Raw genomic sequence first — 20,846 nt, 5'->3', positions numbered from 1 at the left:
GGCCCATTAAAATAGCGTGATCCACAAGCTCCCTGAAGCCAGTGCACTTAAGGTCAAGTAACCTCTTCTTCTGCCAGCATTTGTCCTGACCTTGGAGCTTGATGTGAAGCGTGCTTTTGGTTCATCACCAGCTACTGTTTGGCTGTTCCTCCCACACTGTACTGCATATAGAGCCCATGGTATAGAGGTGCTGCAGGAGCTTCCTTTGCTACCATGCATGAGCAAAAACCCCCAGGCTTTATCAGCACACACACACAGTTTGTATTAGCCTGCTGGCATGTGAAGCTTGACTTCCACCTTGCCTACCAAAGTTGGGCACGCCTCCCTCGGTGTGTCCTGGAAAGCAGTACCAGCCATGTTAGGGGGGCATACATGATCTTGCAGGGGAGAGAAACTGTGAATACAACTAACTGATGCATTTAGGATGTTCTGGAATTAATGTGTTGCGTGCATTATTTTAAGCTGACTCTTGAAGTTTCTGTATGATCTAAATACTGTAGATGAAGCATTTCCAATATAATTACAGAATCACTCATTGCCTCTTTTCTTAGACCAGATGTTGGTTTAAAGACACCGCCCACTTAATTTCAGGCAGTTATTCACTGAAATGCCCTAGCAAAAAACTTCCTTCAGAGAATATGCTGAGAGGACAGGTCTAGATTTAAGCTCTAGCTCGGTGGGTCTTCTTCTGCCATCTGGCTTGGGACAGAGCTTACGCTTTTCACACTGCTCTGAAGCAAAAGTGTCACAAACAGCACTCTTTCTTCCTGGAAATAGCTGCTACATGACAGTATATGTGTGTCATAACTTGAGCATCTGGAAACTGTATGTAAACTTAGGAAACATCTCTAGCTATTGTGTTATGGGCTTCTTTTTTTTTTTTTTTTTTTTTTTAAAGACATCTGGTACTGTGGGTTTTGAACCTGACATGTAGTTCCCTTTCAGGTCCCTACAGAACAGCCAGGCCCTGTATGTTTTGACTGCTGGAGGTTTTTTGTTTCAGCAGGGATAAAATCCTGTAGACAAAGTGCCTTTCCAGATTGTACCTGAATGAGCTCAACAGTGAGTTGTATGGATGTGACTAGCAGGAGCCTTTGCTCTTATCAGTAAAGAAGAGGAAGTAATCCTGTGTCTGGCTAGGGCTGACTTGAGGCTAAACAGCACTAATATACGCTGTGTTCCAGTTCAGTAAGCACTCTTCTGTACCCATGGATCAAGCAGCTGGGACAAACCAATTACCTTGGGGATGACGAGGACATTTATCTTGCTTCAGGTGACTGTATTATATATATAAAACCATTCCATAGCCTTTTTTTTCCTGGGGACACTTGGGGAAAACTAAAGTTTTCCTTTCATCACACCCATATTTGCATCAGCACCGCTCAAGTAATGTTTCTGTCTTGACTTATTCCCAAAACCGTGGTGGCCAATTCTGCTTCATGCTTGGCGCCATAGCCAGTCTAGAGGAGGGGTCAGGTCCAGCTTCCAGGAGGGTGGCTGACCACAGGTTTCCAGAAGCCTTGTAGAGCATCCTGTGGAAAGATGATGCTGCTGGTGCAGGGAGGGCAGCAGAAGCACCACCAGCCTAGCACCCTGCTTTGACATGAGCTAGTGACTGACGTAAAAGCAAGGTCCCAGAGAAACACACTGGCAGCAGTACAGTAAGCTGGCAGCAAAAGGCATGAACAACTGAAGGCAAGAGTGAGCAAGGAGGAGGACCCAGCCCTTAGTCCTTCAAGTGGGATATTGAGTACAATATATGGCCTTTTCCATGTATTTGTTCTACAGTGATCCTCTGGGTACCATACAGCTAAAACAAGCAGTTAAACATGTTACGTGCCACCAAAACCATGAAACAGGACAATTTCTTTCTGACATCGTTTTGGGAATGAACTGAATGGACAGCCACAGAAATTAAGGACATAGTAGCACAAAATAGCTGCTTTCCTAATGACCTGTGTAGTAATCCAACTTATCATAACCTTAGTTGGTGTTCGCAATTGCATTGCAGTGTTTCTGTATCAACACCACCAAATTAATTTCATCAAGCTTATAGTGCTAGTCTGTTACAGGGATTCTTTTCACTGTGCACCAAGCATGCAGGACTTGTTTATTCCCCAGAAATCCAGCAGCTCTGCTGTTCCACAGGTTCGCTGTGAAACTGGGAATGCCCACTGCAAGCTCACTTAAGAGCCTGCCTGTAAGACTGCAGGGCTCTAACTGGCCTACCTAATTGTCTGAGCATCCAGGGATAAAGTTATGAAAGCTAAAGCTCTACTGGAGCTTAATCTGGTGTAGGATGTCAAAGACAACAAGGCCTTCTATAAGTACACACATGGGAAATGCTAGTGAAAATGTGGGCCTATTGCCAAATGAGATAGGGCACCTGGTTACCTGGGTCATGGAAAAGGCTGAAGTACTGAATGCTTTCATTGCCTCCATCTTCCTAGCAACGCTGGCTGTCAGGAATCCCAGAGACCATCCCAGGGGAATGTCTCGAGCATGGGAGATGTACCTTTGGCAGAAGAGGGTCAGGTCAGGGCAAAATTGGGCATACATAAATCTATGGGTCCTGATGGGATGCACCACAAGTGCTGTGGGAGCTGGCAGATGTCATTGTGAGGCCAGCCTCCATAGTCTTTCATTGATCATGGTGACCAGAAGAAGTGCCTGAATACTGCAGGAAAGAAAAGGTCACTTCTGTCTTCAAGGCCAAGACGAAATCCAGGGAACTAAAGGCCAGTCAGCCTCACCTCTATCCCTGGGAAGGCAATGGGGCAGCTAAACCTGGAAACCATTTCCAGAGGCATCAACCACAAGAGAGTCATCGTCACCAAGGGAAAGACATGTTTGACCAACCTGACAAATGTTTACACTGAAATGACTGGCCTGGTAGATGAACAGTGGACATTGTCACCCTGGACTTCAGTTTGGTCTTTGACACTGTCTCCTGTTAGATCCCCACAGAGAAGCAGGGAATGGGTGTAGGGAACAGATGAGCAGTGAAGTGGACTGAAAACTGGCTGAATGGCCAAGCACAGAGGGTGGTGACCAGTGACAAAAACAGTAATTGGAGGCCAGTGACTAGCAATGTACCACAGGGGTCAGTGCTGGCTCCAGTCCTGTTAAACAGTTCCAGTGATGATCTGCATGAAGGGACAATGTAAACCCTGAGCGAGTTTGCAGTTGACACAACTGGGAGAAGCAGCTGACCTACAAGAGGCTTGTGCTGCCATCCTTGGACACCTTGACAGGTGGAGAAACGGGCTGACAGGAATCTCATGCAGTTCAACAGGGGAAGTGCAAAGTCCTGCAGCTGGGGAGGAACAACCCCAGACACCAGGACATGCTGGAGGCCACCCAGATGAAAAGCAGTAGGGTACAGAAGAAACCTGGGAGCCCAGATGCACACCAAATTGAATGTGAGCCAGCAATGTGCTGCTTTTCGAAAGAAGAAAACTTGTATTCCAGTTGCCAACAGGTCAAGGCAGTTGATCCTTCCCCTCTCCTCAGTGCTGGTAAGGGCATACCTGGAAGTGTCATGTCTAGGTTTGGTCTCCGTCATACAAGAGGGGTACAGTCCAGGTCATAGGTTTTATTTACAGCTATCCAGTGAACACACTGGTGCCCACGTCACCAACAGGAAGTGCAGATGAAGTGATCATGCTTAAGGACTCCCAAAAGCCATGCAGACATGAAGCAGGAAGTGAAGAAAAGCTGTACTTGATGCCAGAACTGAGTTATAAATGCTCTTAAATCTTTCCTATAAATCTCGGCAACATACTTCCTTTTTTCTTACCTCAAATGAACACTCTTGTTACCAAGCTGCCCCAAGCCAGAGGTCAGCCTTCCTACAAAGCTCATGGTGCAAGTCCTTCAGCAATATGCATTATCATGGATTCACAGGGACTGGCAGGCACCCATGGAGATGCCTACTCTCTTGGACCTCAAGAGAATTTGGCTGCTTTATAGGACTTGCAGAAGATCTTTGAGACCAAGAAGTCTTCAGTTTTTAGCTGGTCTCTCTAAATTGTACTAGGAGTCAGGGGAGGGTTTGATTTTAATTTGCACATTACAAGCTGCTAGTGGTGGGTACCATATCTACAGGCTTACACGTTCCGTAACATTAAAAACGTCACCGCCACCAATCACATACATGTGAAGGAACCCAAGATCACGTATTTTGACTGAGATGGCAGTAACTCCTCCACATGTATTCTGCAAGAACATACAGACATGCACCCAATTCCATCCAAGCCAGGCTGGAATTCACTCACTGATCCCCAATCCAGAAACAGGAAGATGAACCGACATAGGAGGCTGTCACTACTTTGCACTCCTCAATGGATGATGGAGCTCACCAGTTCCAAGCAAAGTATTTCAAGAACAAAGCAACAAAGGTGAACAATGCTTGCTTTAATGTTAGTTAAACCACTAGATGTGGCCTTGTGCAAGTCTTGCATCTGGGGAAGCGGTGTAGCACCAGGCTGCTTCTCCAGAGAGGATTACACTAAAAAGTTTAACATTTACATCAAAAAGAAAAATGTAGGTTTTTGATTAAAAAAAAGTTAACATTCAGATCATCATTGTATGTTTGTGCCAACTGCCAGCTATTTTGCAAATTACAGCTGCAGCCCGGGAGTTTACTATTGCCCTTGTATAAGCATTAGTTAGTACTTTCACCTTTTGTCTGAAGTACTTGACACAACAAACTACAATTCTTAACAATCAAATGCCAGATTTTCTCACATTTTTAACCTAGGGAATCTATTCCAATGTTTAAACATCCAGGAGTTTCATGTGCTACAACGACTTTTCTTTCTAAGGGAAATGAATGATACTGTTTGCATTGAGGATGAACAGTTTTGCATGACTGAAGGCAAAACGAAGCACAGGTCAGGTAACATTAAAAATACTATGACAACTTCTGTACAAGTAGTATTTGCCAATGGAGCTTTTCAGATGTATCACTGTCTGATGTTTCTGACACGTGGGTGTCTTTTCAGGCAGGAAAAACACTTTTTGCTATCTACAAAATAACTTTATTGCAGTATCGAGGGAAGTAAAAAAAACTTAGCAATTAAAACATCACAGCTAAACAAAACAAAGCGCTACAGTTGTAGTACACAAGCAATGCTGTGTGAGAAGTTAAGCTGATTTCTTTCTGCATCTCCTTAGACCAGTATTAACACAGACCAATGACGTGTGTGGGTGAGTGCACTTGACACTAGTTGACAACCAACACTTTTATAAAGATCGAGCCCAATTAGAACTAATTTAGGCAATTTTTTAGGTAATACTTTGGAGAAGATTCCTGTGCATATTCACTGAAGAGTGCATTAGTCAGGATCTGAAACAGAATCACCACCTACTCCAAACTGAAGAGCCTGAAGGATTAACTTTACCATAGTGTGCGAACCAAGTAGCACTTCAACTAGGTTCACAGGCATATGGAATTTTAAAATGAAACAAAAACCTTGCTAATAATTACTTAGACTATGCCATACCCTTGGGAAAATAGGAAGCTAAACTGAGTAAACTAAAAAAGCTCAATACAACTGTAGCATGTGCAGTGTCACAGCACTAGGAACTTGGCCTATGTACACCAGATTTTCCATCTTTTAAAGTATTGATCCCATGCGGCTCACTTCAGTTAAAGACTGTATGAAAAGATTATGCACTTACAGGAAGAGGGCCCAAGTAACAATTCCTTTTAGCCTGGAAGTGAAGTAAAACAAAGGACAAAAAAAAACCCACAACAAACAAATCACAAAAGCCACCCACAATAAAAGCCCAACTGTACCTCACTGTCACATTAGGAAGTGCTGGGAGATGAGGAAGAATAGTTTGGCTCCAAGGAAGCTGTGTGACACTACTTAATATACATAAAATTGGAAAAAAATATAGTGAATACTGAATACTATTCACTGTACTAGAAAAGTATTCACTGTACTAGAAAAGTACACTGGACTAGAAAAGCCTCTGCCTCCAAGCTGAGGATAGAGTAGCCTTATCTGCATTCTGGGAAAACTGCCTCTGTTTCAGTGGAAAAAAAGACATTCTTTTCATTCCACATAATTCATTCAGAAAAAGTATTTTACCATGTTCTAGGAAGTCACCAACCATTTATTTTTAGATGTATATAGTTCCTAGCTTATTCAACTTTTATAAACACTATAGGAAGAGTACAGACTTCAGGAGACAGAAAAAACACTCACTTGAAGTTGCTTCGGCTGCTCTGGTTAAAATAAAAAGTATCTGAAATTAACCGATGCTATATTTAAGCATCAATCTACCTAAACTTAGACCAAGAAGTAAAAACATCATTCTCTGGAAAACTGAACTGAAAATGGAGCAAATATCACACCCTCTGTATTCAGACCTTGTTAAAGCACAAACACCAGTAACCTGCAACTAACAGGCACACTTAATAGCTTGTTATAAAATCAAGCTATGGCTTCCAGAGCTTGAGCAGGCCATCTTCACTGTAAGTGGCAATCAGGTTCTGGTGGGGGTGGTGAGCAATGCCGATGACGTCTTTTTCATGAACCTAGAGAATAAGCAGAAAGATTAACCAGGAGATTCATCTTTTAGTAAATATTCTCTTCAAACAAGAACTAGAGAAAAGTTGGTCTGAGGTTTAACATGCTTTGTGCATACAGCAAAAACGGAGGAATATTTCTTCCCTTCTCCTCCCCCACCCCACTGGCATACCTAACAGCTTTAAATATTGACAGCTTGGTCAGATTTTTCATCAGACAAAGCCCATGTCAAGATATGCTCTAGTTCAAGCTTTGAACAATTCACTCTTGGCTTTGTGGATAAATATTTTCGTAACTTTTTAAATTAAAAGGGTTCTAAAAAGAGACACTGTCCTGGGTTCAGCTGTAACAGGTATTTTTGTCCTTCCTACTACTGCCGGCACAGTGCTATGTTTTGGCTGTTGCTACGTAATGTTTACTTTGACCAAGGACTATTTACTCTCTCATGCTCTGCCTCTGAGGAGAGGCACAAGAAGGCAGGAGGAAGCAGAGACACGACACCCAACCCAAACTAGCCAAAGGGGTATTCCATACCACAGCACATCATGCCCAGTATATAAACTGCAGAGAGTCACCCCGAAGGCCCAGATCACTGCTCAGGTCGGGCTGGGTATCAGTCAGTGGGTGGTGAGCAACTGTATTGTGCAGCGCTGCTGGTTATTGTTTTTAATTTCCTTTCCCTTTTTAGTTTCATATTCTCTCCCCTTGTTACTTCCCTTACCAGTAGCAGTAGTAGTATCTCAACCCATTCTATCGATTCTCCTCCCCATCCCACCTGAGTGACTGGGCAGGAGAGCCACTGCATGGTGCCGAGTTACCGTCTAGGTTTAAAGCATGACAACATCCTACAGCCAAGTGTTCTAGAATTCATCTGTTATCAATCATATCTGCTAGAAGTGAAAGAGTCCTCAATATGACACTTCTCCTTACAGACTTGAAACAGCACGAGCATTTAAACCATCCTTGTGTTTAGAACTCCCCAAAAGCTCAAAACTAAGAACTTACAGTCAGAGTTCTCTCCAGCTTGCCAGTCACTGTGCTAAAGCAATAGAGCACAAAGTCTTCACCAACACAGTAGATCCATTCACCACGAGGTGAAAGTGCACAGCAGACAAAGTCACCACCTTCTCTCTTACCAGAGCTAAAGCTTCTTACAATCTGTAATGACAGCCCCCCAAAAATATTTGACAGGATTAAGCTACAGCACCTCGTTATTATGTTCAAGACAAAAATATTTAGGCAGTACTAGGCCTGTTTAGAACACAGGATCTTTCCATAGCTACATTTGCTTTCTGCAAGTCAAGTTGTTCTATAATCTGGGTACAGAGTAGTTCTCATGAAAGCAAATGGAAGAAATGGGGTTTAACCCAACGCTAGGTTATTAACTAGGTTTTGAGCATTTTTAAAAGGAATTAGACAGAGAGACTTGAAAGGCCACTATTAACATCACATACTTGTCCTTGCATATTCATAATGACGACTGTATTTGATCTGTTGCAAACAACAAAGTGTTCTGGGTTTTTAGGGAGCAGAATGACACAATTCACAGTAATGTCTGTCCCAGCAGTGCTGCCAAGAGATTTGAAGGTGTTTGAGCACTCTGTCGTCTTCACATTCCAAACCTAGTACAAGGAAGATATGCAAAACCAATTAACAAACAAAAGCCCTGATTCAGAGTTCAGATTTTTTAAGGCTCATGAAGGGAAATATGAATTCAGAAAACTGTAGTTTAAAGCAGATAAAAGACCACAAAACAATAAGTTATCATGTCTGTTTTGAAGCCTGGACACCACGAACAATTTCACTACCACTGAACTGAATGTTATTTTCCATTACTCAAATTCAGCCTGGCTCCCTTTTGTTAAGCATATTCCCTAAGGGGTGAGTCCAGACTTGCTTTCTCGTTTTAACTGGTATCTGTGAATGTATGTGCAGTCTCTGCACATACGATTTGCCTTCCACATGACAGACACAAGAACTGCAGGAAAAAAAAAAGCCTCACTGATATCAGTGGGAGAAACATCCCAGATTCCAGCTGCTTCAGGCCCAACACCAGGCTGGTCCAGCTGTTTAGAAACAGGAAATGCAACTGCTTGTTTAATATCTAAAATAAAATGTGGAATATTTTTGCTGTTTGCATACTAGTACAGTCAAAATGAAAGGTACAACCCTCTTACTCTACTCCCATGATTTGAGGCAGTCTAGCAAGAGAGTGCAAGTTTGAAGTAACACCCCATTTACTACCATCAAGATCTATCACATTCTCCTAGGCCAAATCTATAAACCAGATATGTTTATCCATCCCCTCCATGCACTACATTGATGCCCTACTTACGGTGGCTGCTCCTATACTCCTCCTAACTACTACACACCAAGTAGTTCCAGACTTTGCTGAGACTAGAAGCTACTCCCACAGTCAGTTTTATTAATGCTAGATTACCTAGCTTACACAGCAAGGGACTCCTAAACACCAAGAAATAAACACATGTCCAACACAGTAAGCAAGAAAATGCTGTTATTTCAGACCAAGGAATCCCCACATTCTAAGATGACAGGTGTCAATTCTATTTCTACAATAAAGCAGGAACAGGCAGAGAAGGGCTGCACTTCTATCCTCCTTTAATAAATACAGCAGAAAGACTCTACAGCAGTCGGTGAACACAGTATGAAACTTTATCTGTTCTCATTTACAGCAATCTACAGCAAAGGTCACAAACAGAAAGACTTATTACTGCAGATAACCCCAAGTCCTTCTCCAATGACTGCAACAGTCATAACACATCAGCTCCAACATGCAAAGTGTCTGAATACATTATTTATATAAAGGATAAATAAATGTTCTTACCTTCACTGTGCCATCAGAAGATGCACTAATAATATAATGGCCATCCTGGGTAAAAGTAGCTTCATTGACAAAGGAAGAATGACCACGGAATTCTTTTAAAGTTTTCCCAGATTTTAAACCATGAATCCTGTCACAAAGAAAGGTCAAACAGTGAGTAATTGAGGTAGTGTGAACAACCCCTTGGCTTTACTGTGCTTTACTTCCAAGGTACCTTTCATAGGTAACGATAAAAAGTGCCAAAAATCCACATGCTGTCTTTAGGACAAGCCCCTTTCAAAGCTATTATGTGTTCCCCTGAAAAGCTTAGGGAAATATTATCAACCTTCAGCCTCAAGGACCTGTATGTAATACACACTGCACATGTTACTTAACAGGACTATTAAAGGGGAAACTATGAAACTGACAAAATGAATTACAGAATTAAGTTCAAAAGTCACCAGTCTAACCAAGGTCAGTTTGCTCAGGCCCTTGACCAAGCCCCGAGTTAAGAAAAATCCTCTCCCTGGACCCAGCCAGACTTTTTCTCTTTTTGAAGCTGTTGCCACTGCCTCTTACTGTGCAATTCTGCAGAATTTGCTCAGCCATCTAAAATGAAATTATAGAGGCGATCCGTACCAGCCTTAAATTGTACTACCTACTGGCTGCAGGAATATAGTTTTCAAGCAGAAGTTTGAGAATGAAATTACTTATTCCATTTTAAGTTTCATGTCCTTGATTCAACATCCAAGCTTACACAATTTCAGTTAAAATCCTTATGCTACAGTTCATATGTATCAGGATTTCAGCAGATTAACATTTCTTAATAAGATGTTTCATAATGCCAGTTCACTGTGCAGTTGTTTCCAGATCCACACATCTCTTCATCTAAAGCAATATTATTGGTGACACTGGGTTTTACAGCAGCCTAATGCCACTGAACATATTACACAATCCCATTCAATTAAACAAAATGTACACACTCATCAAGCACTGGATCAATCTGATTCATAATCTAAGTCCCATATTCTGCAACTCAATTCTGAAAGACAGATGAGAACTTTTGAAACCTTGACAAACTGGATAGATGGACTGAGGTGCTGTCACCCTGAGAGGACTGTGTTCAGTTTTGGGTCCCCACTAAGGAGTCACTAAAATAGCTGGAGGACAGCACTACAGAACAGTGAGGGGAGGCTGAAAGGGCTACGTGCACTCAGTCCAGAGAAAGGAACATTCAGGAGCATCTAATTGCTGTCTTCCTCGTAGACAAAAAAGGTTAAACCAATTATTACTAAGTAAGTCAGAATAACCCTAAAGAAGAAACTGAACCAGACAAAACTCATCTAAGTCACTTTCAACTGCAGCAAAGTGGCTGCACAGCAACAGAACTTAGCTGCAAACCAAATCTACCCAGCAGTGAGCAAATTCTAAATAGGTGCAGGATCAGAATTACTGCACTACACAAATGTTAAGTAATACTTTCCAGATGCTAAGGGCTGCAGGAACAAGGGATTCATAAGGTAACTTAGATTAGGACAGAGTTTGAGTACTGTAGTGACTATTTGCTATTATTAGCAGTTACAATTAACTTTCATTCTTGATTTTATCCACTTTGCAATGATCCTTAAAAAAAAAAGAAAAGGGATATCTAAGTCCTTACTAAACACCTGATAAATTGAAAGTCAGGTTCTTCCTAGAGGTTCCCAAGAGGCATATGCACAAGAGGCAAAAGGACAAGAGGCAAATGGCACAAGTTACAAAGGTAAAAACAAGCCAAAACAAAACTTCCTTCCTTATGTCCAAACAGGATTTTCTCCAACACAGCTGTACAGCCCTAAGACAGATGCCAGAATCAGTGGAGTTTCCACCCATGGAGATTTTGAGAACTCAGTTAGACAAGGACCTGACTGAGCATGCTGTCCTAACTGAAAGACTGGCTGTGTCTTGAGAAGCATAGTGCACTAGAGACCTCTAGAGGTACCTTCTAATTAAAGATATAATTTATGCATAGTCTGCCTTTACACAGATTGCACAGACACTTGGGCTTTCTTAGATCACGGATACAAGCCCAGCCACCTACATACCTATCCCACTACAATCCACTGATTTATCACATTGTTGCTTTAACAGATTACATGCATGCCAGGTAAGGTGCAGTAGCTGTATGCATGTAAGTCTTAGCACATGGGAAGTGTCAGGTAATGCCATGTTTGTTTAGTTTAGTCCAACCACATTAAGAGGGATGTACCTCCTTCGATTTTCTGTAGACAGATCTCATATCCAACCACTGTAACTAGGCTGACACACTATCAACTAGCTGAATACACAAACTGGACTGTGCATCAAAGAAACTCCAAAGTCTGTAGAAAAACTCAATTCCCATTCCCACGGTTCCAAAATCACAGCCTGTAGGCCTTCAACATCATGAACTGCTTCACTGCCCCCAAAAGAAAGCCAGACATTGGGGAACTGAACTATAGACCATAGCAGTGGGGTTGGAATCAGACCATGTTTAAGGTCCCTTCCAACCCAAACCATTCTGTGATTTTAAACTGGATGGAAACAACCACTTTCAAGTCATGTATTAAAGACAGTGAGTTTGATCAGGCTGTTTAGGTCATTTAAGAAAAAGAAATGTCATTATCCTGCTATCCTCAGATTTTTTTCCCCCTACACTTATCATGAAAAATGTTATTTTTGAAGGTTGACACAACTATCACTTAAGCTAGGAGACTCACAGAAAGAAAGTGAGCAAAGTCAGTGTAAGCAACAATAGATCAGAGGTAGTTGGCCTCTACTCCTGAAGTAATTAAGTTAAGCAAGGTAAAAGGTTGAACTTTCAAACTGCTCCGCTCCAACCCTCAGCAGTCATGCTATCCTATATACTAAAACTCAGTGCAAAAGGATCAAATCCCAGATCAAATCAATATATATTCAAGTTTTTCTTATGCACTGTAGGTCACATATTTACAGTTTATTTACCTGATTGTCTGATCAAATGAAGCACTAAGAATTTGGCTGCTGTCTTTAGAGAAGCTGAGGCATGTAACACCTTTGCTGTGTGCTCGTTCAAATCTTCTCAGACACTGACCACTCTGAATTTTCCAAACCTGAGAGGAAACAGCAAATGAAACAGAGGTGGTCACTTTGTTATGAGATCATAGAACCTTAAAAACATTAGAGGGAATATATATCTGTTTCTGAACCACACTAAATTTGTTTTTAGAAGGAACTGCAACATCACTATAATTGAAGTGCATCTTTCTGGTAACCATTCCTACCAAAATACTGTAGAAAGATTTGTACCTTGATCTTTCCATCCTGTGCTCCAGTTGCTAGCATTTCTGTATCTCTGCTGAAGCACATGCAAAGCACTGCATCATCCATCATCATAAAATTATCTTGCGCCTGGTACTTCAGATCCTAAACAAAAGCAGAAGATCCACCAATCAAAATAGCGAATTCAATTAAATATATTTTAATGCAAAGTGTAAAATTACCACGTGTTTGAACTTCACTTGTATTTTATAACCCAACAGCAGGCAGACCTCACAACCTTGTAACAACAGGGGGTACTATTGTCACCATTTTAGAGGCAACAATGATGATCCAGACCCCTCTTCCTTTGCAGAGGGAAGTTTATGACAAACTGGACAAATGAATCCATGTAAAGATTTCAGAAAGGCATCTGAATCACCCAGCCAGGCACCCTTTACAAATTCACTGTCCCCAAGAAATTAAAATAAAGTATAAAAATCAAAGAATAAAACCAGGTGCTCTGTCCAACGAGCCATCCATATGAATAAAATAAGGCACAATTTACCTTCCTAATCTTTCCAGTAGTGAAGTTCCACACTTCAATGAAACCATCAACAGAGCCAGTAACAAGATACTGTCCATCTGGGGAAAACCGAGCACACTCCACATGTGACTTCTGCCCAAACTGTTTTATGGAAGATAAATTAAGCCTGATAAGCAATTTTTAAACAGCAACTAATTAAAGCAAAAATGCAGACTAATTTTGGTAGCAAAAATAAGCCATTTTCTACAGGTATGCTTTCACATATTTAAGGTTAAAGTACAAAAACGCCTGTCAATACCAACATATTCTAAAAAAAAAAAATAAAAAAAAAAAACCCTTATCTTTCGTTCACTGTGAGAACTGGTAAAACTATTACCTAACACTTCTTGCTTGAAGTTGAAAAACCGTCACATGAGGAAGCTGCTTATTCTACATTGTGAGTGCTGCAGGACTACTATGTCATTACAGCATAGTTTTCTTTCTCTTATCTATATGATTAAATCCTTAAAAAGGAGATACTGATCCTATTAGTACACCTCGTAGGTCTAAAACTTCAATGGTTCACAAAACCTAATATACACCACCCACAGAAGTTCAAGACACAAGTACTGCCTTGCACAAATAAAGAAAATAAAGAACCACTTCTGAAAATTGAATTATTCTTAATTGTGAAGTCAGACAATTAAAACATTTATCATATTCACAAATATTATGAGCATCCGATTTCAGAGTCTCATGAAATGCCTCCTGATGAGATAAAGCATGGAGAAAAGGGGAAGAGGAGGGAGAGAGCTGAAAATCATTTAAAAAAAAAAGAGAGCTGAAGAATTCAGAAGGTTTACTCTTATCTCCAAACATAAAGGCCAGCAAAGGAATAAGCTGGAACACCACATATCAAACACAAACCAAACAAACACAACATCACCTTAATATGTCTGCTTAGCTGTGTTGGGAACTTTTCTTCCTCGACGTCTTTCACAGCTGCTTTGCCTCTAAACAAGTCAATTGTCATACCAGGAGGAAGCAGGCCCTGATGCTGCTGCCATTTCAGTGCCTGGAGGAGTTGAAAGCCATACTGTTACGTATCAGTTAACATATATCTTCCTCATCAAAGCTTGCTTCTAATTAATATAGTACAGCAATTTCTTGTACCCTTTCAATTTACACACCTGAACAGTTTGAGACTGTATATAAACTGGGAGGAGTCACCTGGAAGGGTAGGCTTGGTACTGGTCAGCAGGTGGTAAGCAATTGTATTGTGCATCACTGCTGTTTATTGCATTTTTTCCTTCCCTTTTCAGGTTATATTCCCTCCTCTTCTTACTTCCCTTATAATTAACATTAGTAGCAGTAGTAGGTTTTATATTATACCTTAGTTACTGGACTGTTCTTAACCCATGGGGTTTACATTTTTTTTGATTCTCCTCCCCATCCCTCCAGGAACTGGAGGAAAATAAGGCAGGGAGCAAGAAGCTGTGGGGTGCCAAGTTATCAGCTTGACTTAAACCACTGAAGTATGCACCTTAAAAATACACTTCTCTACGCTCGCAGTACCTATTCTATGGCAAAAAAACTATTCCTGGAGTGCTGACTTCCCTAAATCTGCTAAATCCTTGTCACATGGAGAAAATATAATTTTACCTATACCACACGTAAATGTGCAGTACGTAAGCTTTACTTCCATAGAGTCTGAGAACCAACTAGACAAAACTGTGATCTCACGGGCAGTTTTATGCAGCAAAGATCCACAGAAACTCACATAGCTACTAAAATATTATTTACAAATTACCTGCCCCAGCAATGCCATGAGACGAGAGGGAGGCACCACACTGACTTCTCCAGCTAAAGCTTGTGCAATAGCAGCTCTCCGTTTCTCTTTGCTACTTCCATCCGGGTATGCCTAGGGAAACATCATTTGTATAAAATGACCGTTCTAAACTGCTTTCCATAAAAACATTCACTGCTTTGAGCAGAAGCCCCTTCCACATTAATTTCCTATTAGGCCTTCAAGACAGCCCTTCCTTTTAACACCAAGCCTCGAAACACTTGCAATATATTTTCACTACAAATTTCTGGCTGATGTAATCAGTCAGAAATAATAACTTATTACTATATAACAATTTTATTTACAGAAATGTATATTTTCTTCTGCACATATAAAGACAAGAAAAGCACAACACAGACATCATCCCATGACAGGGCACAGTTACAAACCCCTGAACTCCCACCTGCAGTATACTTCCAAAACCACTGCCTTGTGATCAAGTGTTACACATCATTGCCCTAACACTTCATAAAACGTGCAAAGTCATGAAACTGGGCGGCTGCATGTTTTTACTTCTAGAGTGGAAAAATAAAAGCTGCAGTAAGCACCTGGTACTGAAGTCAAGAGTCATGCAAGAGACCAGTGTGAAGTCTCTAGGGAGAGCATAACTTACCTCACGAGGATCAAAGTAAGATCTGGCCAGGAGGTTTTCAAGATGTATGTACCGCTCTGGCTGAGTTTGTTTTAGCATAATCATGGGATCTGTTTGTCTCAGGAGAGATCTGGCAGCACCTAGCTCCCGGAGCTCTATCAACTCCAGCACAACCTACATCAAGAGAAAAACATCTCCATCAGTAGGTGGAAAACACCAGAGAGAGATCTACACCCAGACCAGAAAAGTGTGACCAGAAAAGTGTGACCAGAAAACCAGACCAGATGCAGCCTGCACTCACTCACCTGCTCATAGAGATCAATGAGGGTCTTGTCGGGTAGCTTCAGCGACTGTATGGCTTGCAACACCGTGTCCCAGTGCCCACTGTTGATGTCCGCCACGAAGCTTTCAATACTGTCCACAGTGTTGAGGGACACGGTAGTTTCCTCCTGAAGGGTGGCGAGGGCTCGGTGCAAGCTGTTCTCCTTCAGGTACTGCATGATCAGGCGGATCACACTGCAGAGGCACGGCACAAAGTCATAAAGACGGCCCTGCGGCCCCTCTTCCCCTTCCCTCCCAGAGCCCCGCGGCCTCTCTCCCGCCAGGACGCTAGGCCATAGCAGCAGCGCCCCCGCGACCGCTTTCACGTTCCCCGATCACCTCGGGAACGGCAACCCGCGGGGGCATCGCGCCCCATTACTGCTCCCGTTACGTCGGGGGCACCCCGACACCCCCAATACTACACGTACTCGGAGGACTCGATTTCGATCGACATCTTGCTGCGCCGACACCGTCACGACGCACCGGCCACTACCGCCACCACTAACAATGGCTTCCGCCCTCACTCTCCGCCTCTTCCGGCACACGCCGCGCCACGCCCCCTCCCTCCTGACTCACCACTCAGAGCAAGGGTGGATGGACGGGGGGAGGAACCAATTTGAGCGTGCGCACTGGGGCACCCCGCGCTACGGCAGCGGGTGGGCGCCCCCTGTAGGTGGGGGGTACTCCCTGCGGCGCGTATGGCGGGGCACATGGCGGTGGAGGTGGGGGGGGAGCGAGGGAGCCTCCCGACCTCGGTGTTCCTCGCCACACAGGCGAGTTGGTGTGAATGCTGGGGTTAATACTGCGCTGTGATGTAGCGCGAGCTAAATGCAGGCGTCGTGGAGTTGCAGCTGAGCTGAGCAGGAAGGCTGAGAGTAAACACGCGAAGAAAGAGCATTAGGAAGGTCGGGACTACTGTTCCGGCAGTCGTGGCTGCTGGCTCTGGTGGTTTTGTTCATTCCCTGTCCCTCCCAGCGGCAACACTCCAAACAGAACGGCCGCTTGGGAGAGCACGTGTGGCATCAGGGAAGAGCACTAGGCCGAGTTACCCTGCGTGGTTCCTGTGCAAGCGCAGCGCTGTCTCACAGAACGGTCTGCATCTCCTGCATAAGTGTGAGGGGTTTACAGCCTGAATACACTGGTTTCCCACGGAGCTGCAGTCCAGCCACTGTCTCTCACTCATCAGGATCTCGGGAGGCTCCCTGCGGTGACACGGGCTGACTGCAGGTCAGCTCTGGCATGGATGTGGAGTAGCTCCTCGGCCGCTTGCTTCTATGCATATGCAGGTTTGCCGATGCAAAACAGGGATTTTGCTTGCTGTTTTGCAAGCCTTAACCCATTGTGAGCTCTGCATTTCAAAAGCATGGTCGCGTGTGAAAGGTGGCACTGCATAAGGTAATATTTAATTAGTAGGGAAGTTAATAGCGTATTAATTATGGACCAAGAATTGGGAAAACGCTGCTGTGCCCAGGCAGACCCCTGCAGAGGTGTGGGGGGACATGGAAGATACTTGTCTTTTAAACACAAAAAGGTGGCTGTGGCAGCCATCCGTGCTGCTTGGACTCTGACCGAGGCCAAAGGTCTGGAAGCCCCGGTTAATGCTGAAAGACAAGTAAGGCTGACTGTGTCCCTCCTGAGTTCGCGTAGGCTTAGGTGGCCTTGCTGGGAAGGGAGCTCCTGGCTCCATTGGTATAGGAACGAGGGGGTTAATAGCACACCCTAATAGAGGTGATGGGCTGCTGATGGGGGTGACTAGGCTGAGAGTTGATTAGGGGTGGAGGCCGGATGGGCGTTAATGGCTGCCTCAGCAGTGTGAATAATGGAATGTGTCACAATTCCCACCTTGCACAAGACCCACAGCCCTTTGAGCAGCCAGACCGAAGGTAATCAAAACTGTCATTCACTTACATATAACAATACACCAAAGTGAGATCCCCCACACCATCTATGATGGCAGCAACAGGCAGTTTGAAAACAGTCTCAACAGTATAAACTGAGCATTTGAGCTCCTCCATGGCAGAGCATGAGAATACGACCCCGCTCTGCGGACAAGTCAGCTGGCTTTCTGCAGGGACGCACTCCTCTGTGCCTCCTACAACACTGGATAATACCCGGGTGAAACTAAGCTCAATGGTTTATTTTTCTATACAAACTCAATTAATCATTGGCTAGCTTTGGATTACAGTGCTAATGAAGTAAGTGAATTTATCAATGGCAATTCAGAATCCGTATTAATGTTGCTTCAATAAACTGCACTATTTGTGGATCTGTAACTGTGAAAGTTCTTACTGAACACAAAGGGAGCTTGAGTCTTGAATTAGTGATAATCAGAATCGAGCCCAGCCATCCCCAGCCTCTCTGATCACTGGCTGGAACACAGCAGGGACATTTTCTATACGTGTAATGCAGCACTGGGCAGTGCCAAGGATGCTGCTGCTTGTGTCTTCCTGGTGCGGGGCACTTCCCACCTGCACCAGTAAGTGCCCAGTACCAGTGCTACACTGCTAGTGCACGGGGGTGTGAGATCTGCTGTACTCGGGCCCTCTTGGATATACTTGTTCCTTGCTGGCTTTTTAGGCTTAGTGTACAATTTGTTGGATGAGGCATGGAAAATAGAGCCGTGTGTGAGAAAATGCCTGCCTTTGCCAACAAAAGCTGTTCTTTGCTGTCGCTGTCCCCTGAGTGCTTAAGAAAGTAATCTAATAGCACAGAGTTGAAAAAACAAGGAGTGAGGCACATGGGTAACGTTTTGCTTGCTGTTGTTTCCTCTCCACTCCTCTTTTTTAACTCCTAATAGAGGTGCAGGGGTTACTGCTGAGTACTAGTTAATTATACCAGGTATTTTGTTCTCAGTGACAGGTGTATTGATGTCTATTGAAGGTTGATTTGAAAACCAGTCTGATCCAGACTGTAACAAAGCAAAGTCCAAAAACAGCAGCTATTTTTGTTCTGGCAGCACACAGGGCTCTGGCTCAATTCATCACTAAATTCAGCTGCATATAGTAGTATTTATGCTAGTAGTATGCTGTCCTGCCCGCCCTCCGTCCCGTGTTCTGGTCCCAGCAGGAAGAGCTGAACAGACAGGCTGCCTGGTCTTGAACCATCACAGTCATCAGGATGACATTCTCCTGGAAGGTGAAACCAGCACAGGAACAGGTTAACAGCCTGGACGGATGTCAGTGCTATATATGCCACCTGGCCTTCCTTCCCTGATAGCAGCAGAGGGAGGTAGACCCCCCAACTAAACCTCCCTGTGTGGAGTCAGCACTCTCCATGAGCTTCATCCAGGGAAAGGGTCATGACACACCAAGTGCTGCGCAAGCACAAGGGAAGCAGACTTCGGCTTTGTGGCTAGACACAGCTAAGGCCAGCCTGATATGGTGCTGGCAGCAGTGCTGGGTCTGGAGACCTCCAGAGAGTGTTCCACCCACCACTCACAGGACGCCAGCTCTGGCAGAGCATTATGTAAGGGAAAGAAAGGTGTTTATTCTATATTTTGGCTCCCCTGGGAAATGGATGCAAAAGGACATAAATATTCTTGCTGCAGTTAGGCAGCACAGATGATCTGCAGTAGAACAGTGTTAAGCCAAGTCCTTGTAGGTCCCAGACCCACTTTTTAAGTGGGAGCTCAGTCAGATTTTTTAAGGAAAAATATCTTTTTCCCTGGATGAAAATTTAATAAAATACTTTTCATATCTCTCCCAGTGGAAGATTAGTCAGTTTTCTGCACTCCCCTTCTGCTCCCTGGCTTCCCTTAAACACCAAACCAGGAATGAGCCATGCGTTACACTGACTGGGTCACCTGAATGCAGTGGCAGGGGAGCAAGACCTGGGTGCCACTGGGGTGCAGAGTCACAGCTTAGGGGTAGCTGTACACCCATGAGGACCTCACTTTCCCTGCCAGATGGCCATCTGGCTTCATGTGCAACTGCCTGCTGCCTCGCCAGCTGCAAGGCTTGGTTTCCTATGCTCCAGAGCTGTGCTACAGCACCAGGAGGCCACATAAGCTTACGGAGACAATGATGTCCTTTCTCTGCTCTCCAGATTACTCTAGTGACCTGCCGTAGGGTTTTGCTTTTCTCAGCTTTCAGACCACAAGGCCGGAAATTAGTCCTTCTGCCAAAGTGCTTTCACTGTAGTCTGAAAATAAGAAGCACCCCCCTGAGGCCAGCATCTTGAGAGAGGCTGCATGGGGGAACCAGCTTGTGTCATTTCTATCTCTCTGTTCTTGAGAATACTTTTTATAGGTCCCAAAACAAAAAACCACCCAAGACCTGCGTCTTGCAGGGAGGGAGATGCGCGACTTGATGTGGTCCCAGAGGATCCTTAAACCTGTGCAAGTACAAGCTTTGTTTCTCAATGCTGTTGAGGCAAACCACACTCTGGGCCATGCAAAGAGATGCAGACCATGGGACATTATTTTCCCCTCTGCTAGGCATCCACTATGGGGGGATGCAGAGAAGGTATAGGGTTCATGCATGAACAAAGAGTTGCATGAAGGGGCATGGGGCACATGGCCTGCAGGCAGGAGCTGGGCAGGGAGCTGGGTTTAACGTCAGCCTAAAACTGCGGGAAGGGCAATTCCAAATGGCTGGAGGCTCTTTGGTAGCCTCAGCAGACGCACCTAAGGACAATAACCACATGGCACTGGGTGAGTTCAGTCTGCACAACCCCTTTGAAGGCAGTCCTGAGATAAGGCACCAAGGAGGTAATCCCAGACCTGGGGAGCAGGCTTTAGCTGTGGCCACACAAAACTTGGAGATCTGGGAGAGCCTTGCCACCAGTGGGGCTTGGGCTGAGCCCCCTCCAGGAGCCCTAGTGCTGCTGGGGCCCTGCAAACTGCAGACCACATCCTGGCTTTATCCAGCTGTTGGCAGCACTGTGGGGAGGACTGGTAATTTAGGCCTGTCTCTAAGAGATATCCAATGAAATGTATCTTGGAC

The 20,846-nt window shown here is 44.0% G+C and overlaps 1 protein-coding gene and 1 long non-coding RNA gene across 2 annotated transcripts; one reads left to right on the top strand and one right to left on the bottom strand.

Annotated features, from left to right (window-relative positions):
* Positions 1-4,395: 4,395 nt before the first annotated feature.
* On the bottom strand, positions 4,396-16,429 carry SMU1 (SMU1 DNA replication regulator and spliceosomal factor). The gene is made up of 12 exons (XM_061468763.1): positions 16,332-16,429; positions 15,888-16,098; positions 15,604-15,756; positions 14,955-15,065; positions 14,091-14,219; positions 13,187-13,306; positions 12,670-12,786; positions 12,346-12,473; positions 9,388-9,514; positions 7,997-8,164; positions 7,548-7,700; positions 4,396-6,550 (listed from the first exon to the last, which is right to left on the bottom strand). The coding sequence occupies exons 1-12, from the start codon at positions 16,355-16,357 to the stop codon at positions 6,452-6,454; spliced, it is 1,542 nt and encodes a 513-aa protein (XP_061324747.1). The 5' UTR covers positions 16,358-16,429; the 3' UTR covers positions 4,396-6,451.
* A 351-nt stretch (positions 16,430-16,780) lies between these two features.
* LOC133277095 (uncharacterized) lies at positions 16,781-19,602 on the top strand. The gene is made up of 2 exons (XR_009746086.1): positions 16,781-16,947; positions 18,970-19,602. It is a non-coding gene; the product is annotated as an uncharacterized LOC133277095 (long non-coding RNA).
* Positions 19,603-20,846: the final 1,244 nt, after the last annotated feature.

Source organism: Pezoporus flaviventris, unplaced genomic scaffold (assembly GCF_033815535.1).
Source record: "Pezoporus flaviventris isolate CSIRO_AGI_PZ_B2104156 unplaced genomic scaffold, CSIRO_AGI_Pfla_v1 ptg000050l, whole genome shotgun sequence".
NCBI lineage: Eukaryota > Metazoa > Chordata > Aves > Psittaciformes > Psittacidae > Pezoporus > Pezoporus flaviventris.
This window is presented reverse-complemented; position numbering and strand designations above follow the sequence as displayed.

Coding starts and splice junctions, on each gene's coding strand:
- SMU1 (XM_061468763.1), bottom strand. CDS start 16,357: ATGTCGATCGAAATCGAGTCCTCCGA. Junction 12,474..12,669: donor CACAGGATGGAAAGATCAAG/GTACAAATCTTT, acceptor GTTTCCTCTCAG/GTTTGGAAAATTCAGAGTGG. Junction 9,515..12,345: donor TCATTTGATCAGACAATCAG/GTAAATAAACTG, acceptor TCTTTGTGACAG/GATTCATGGTTTAAAATCTG.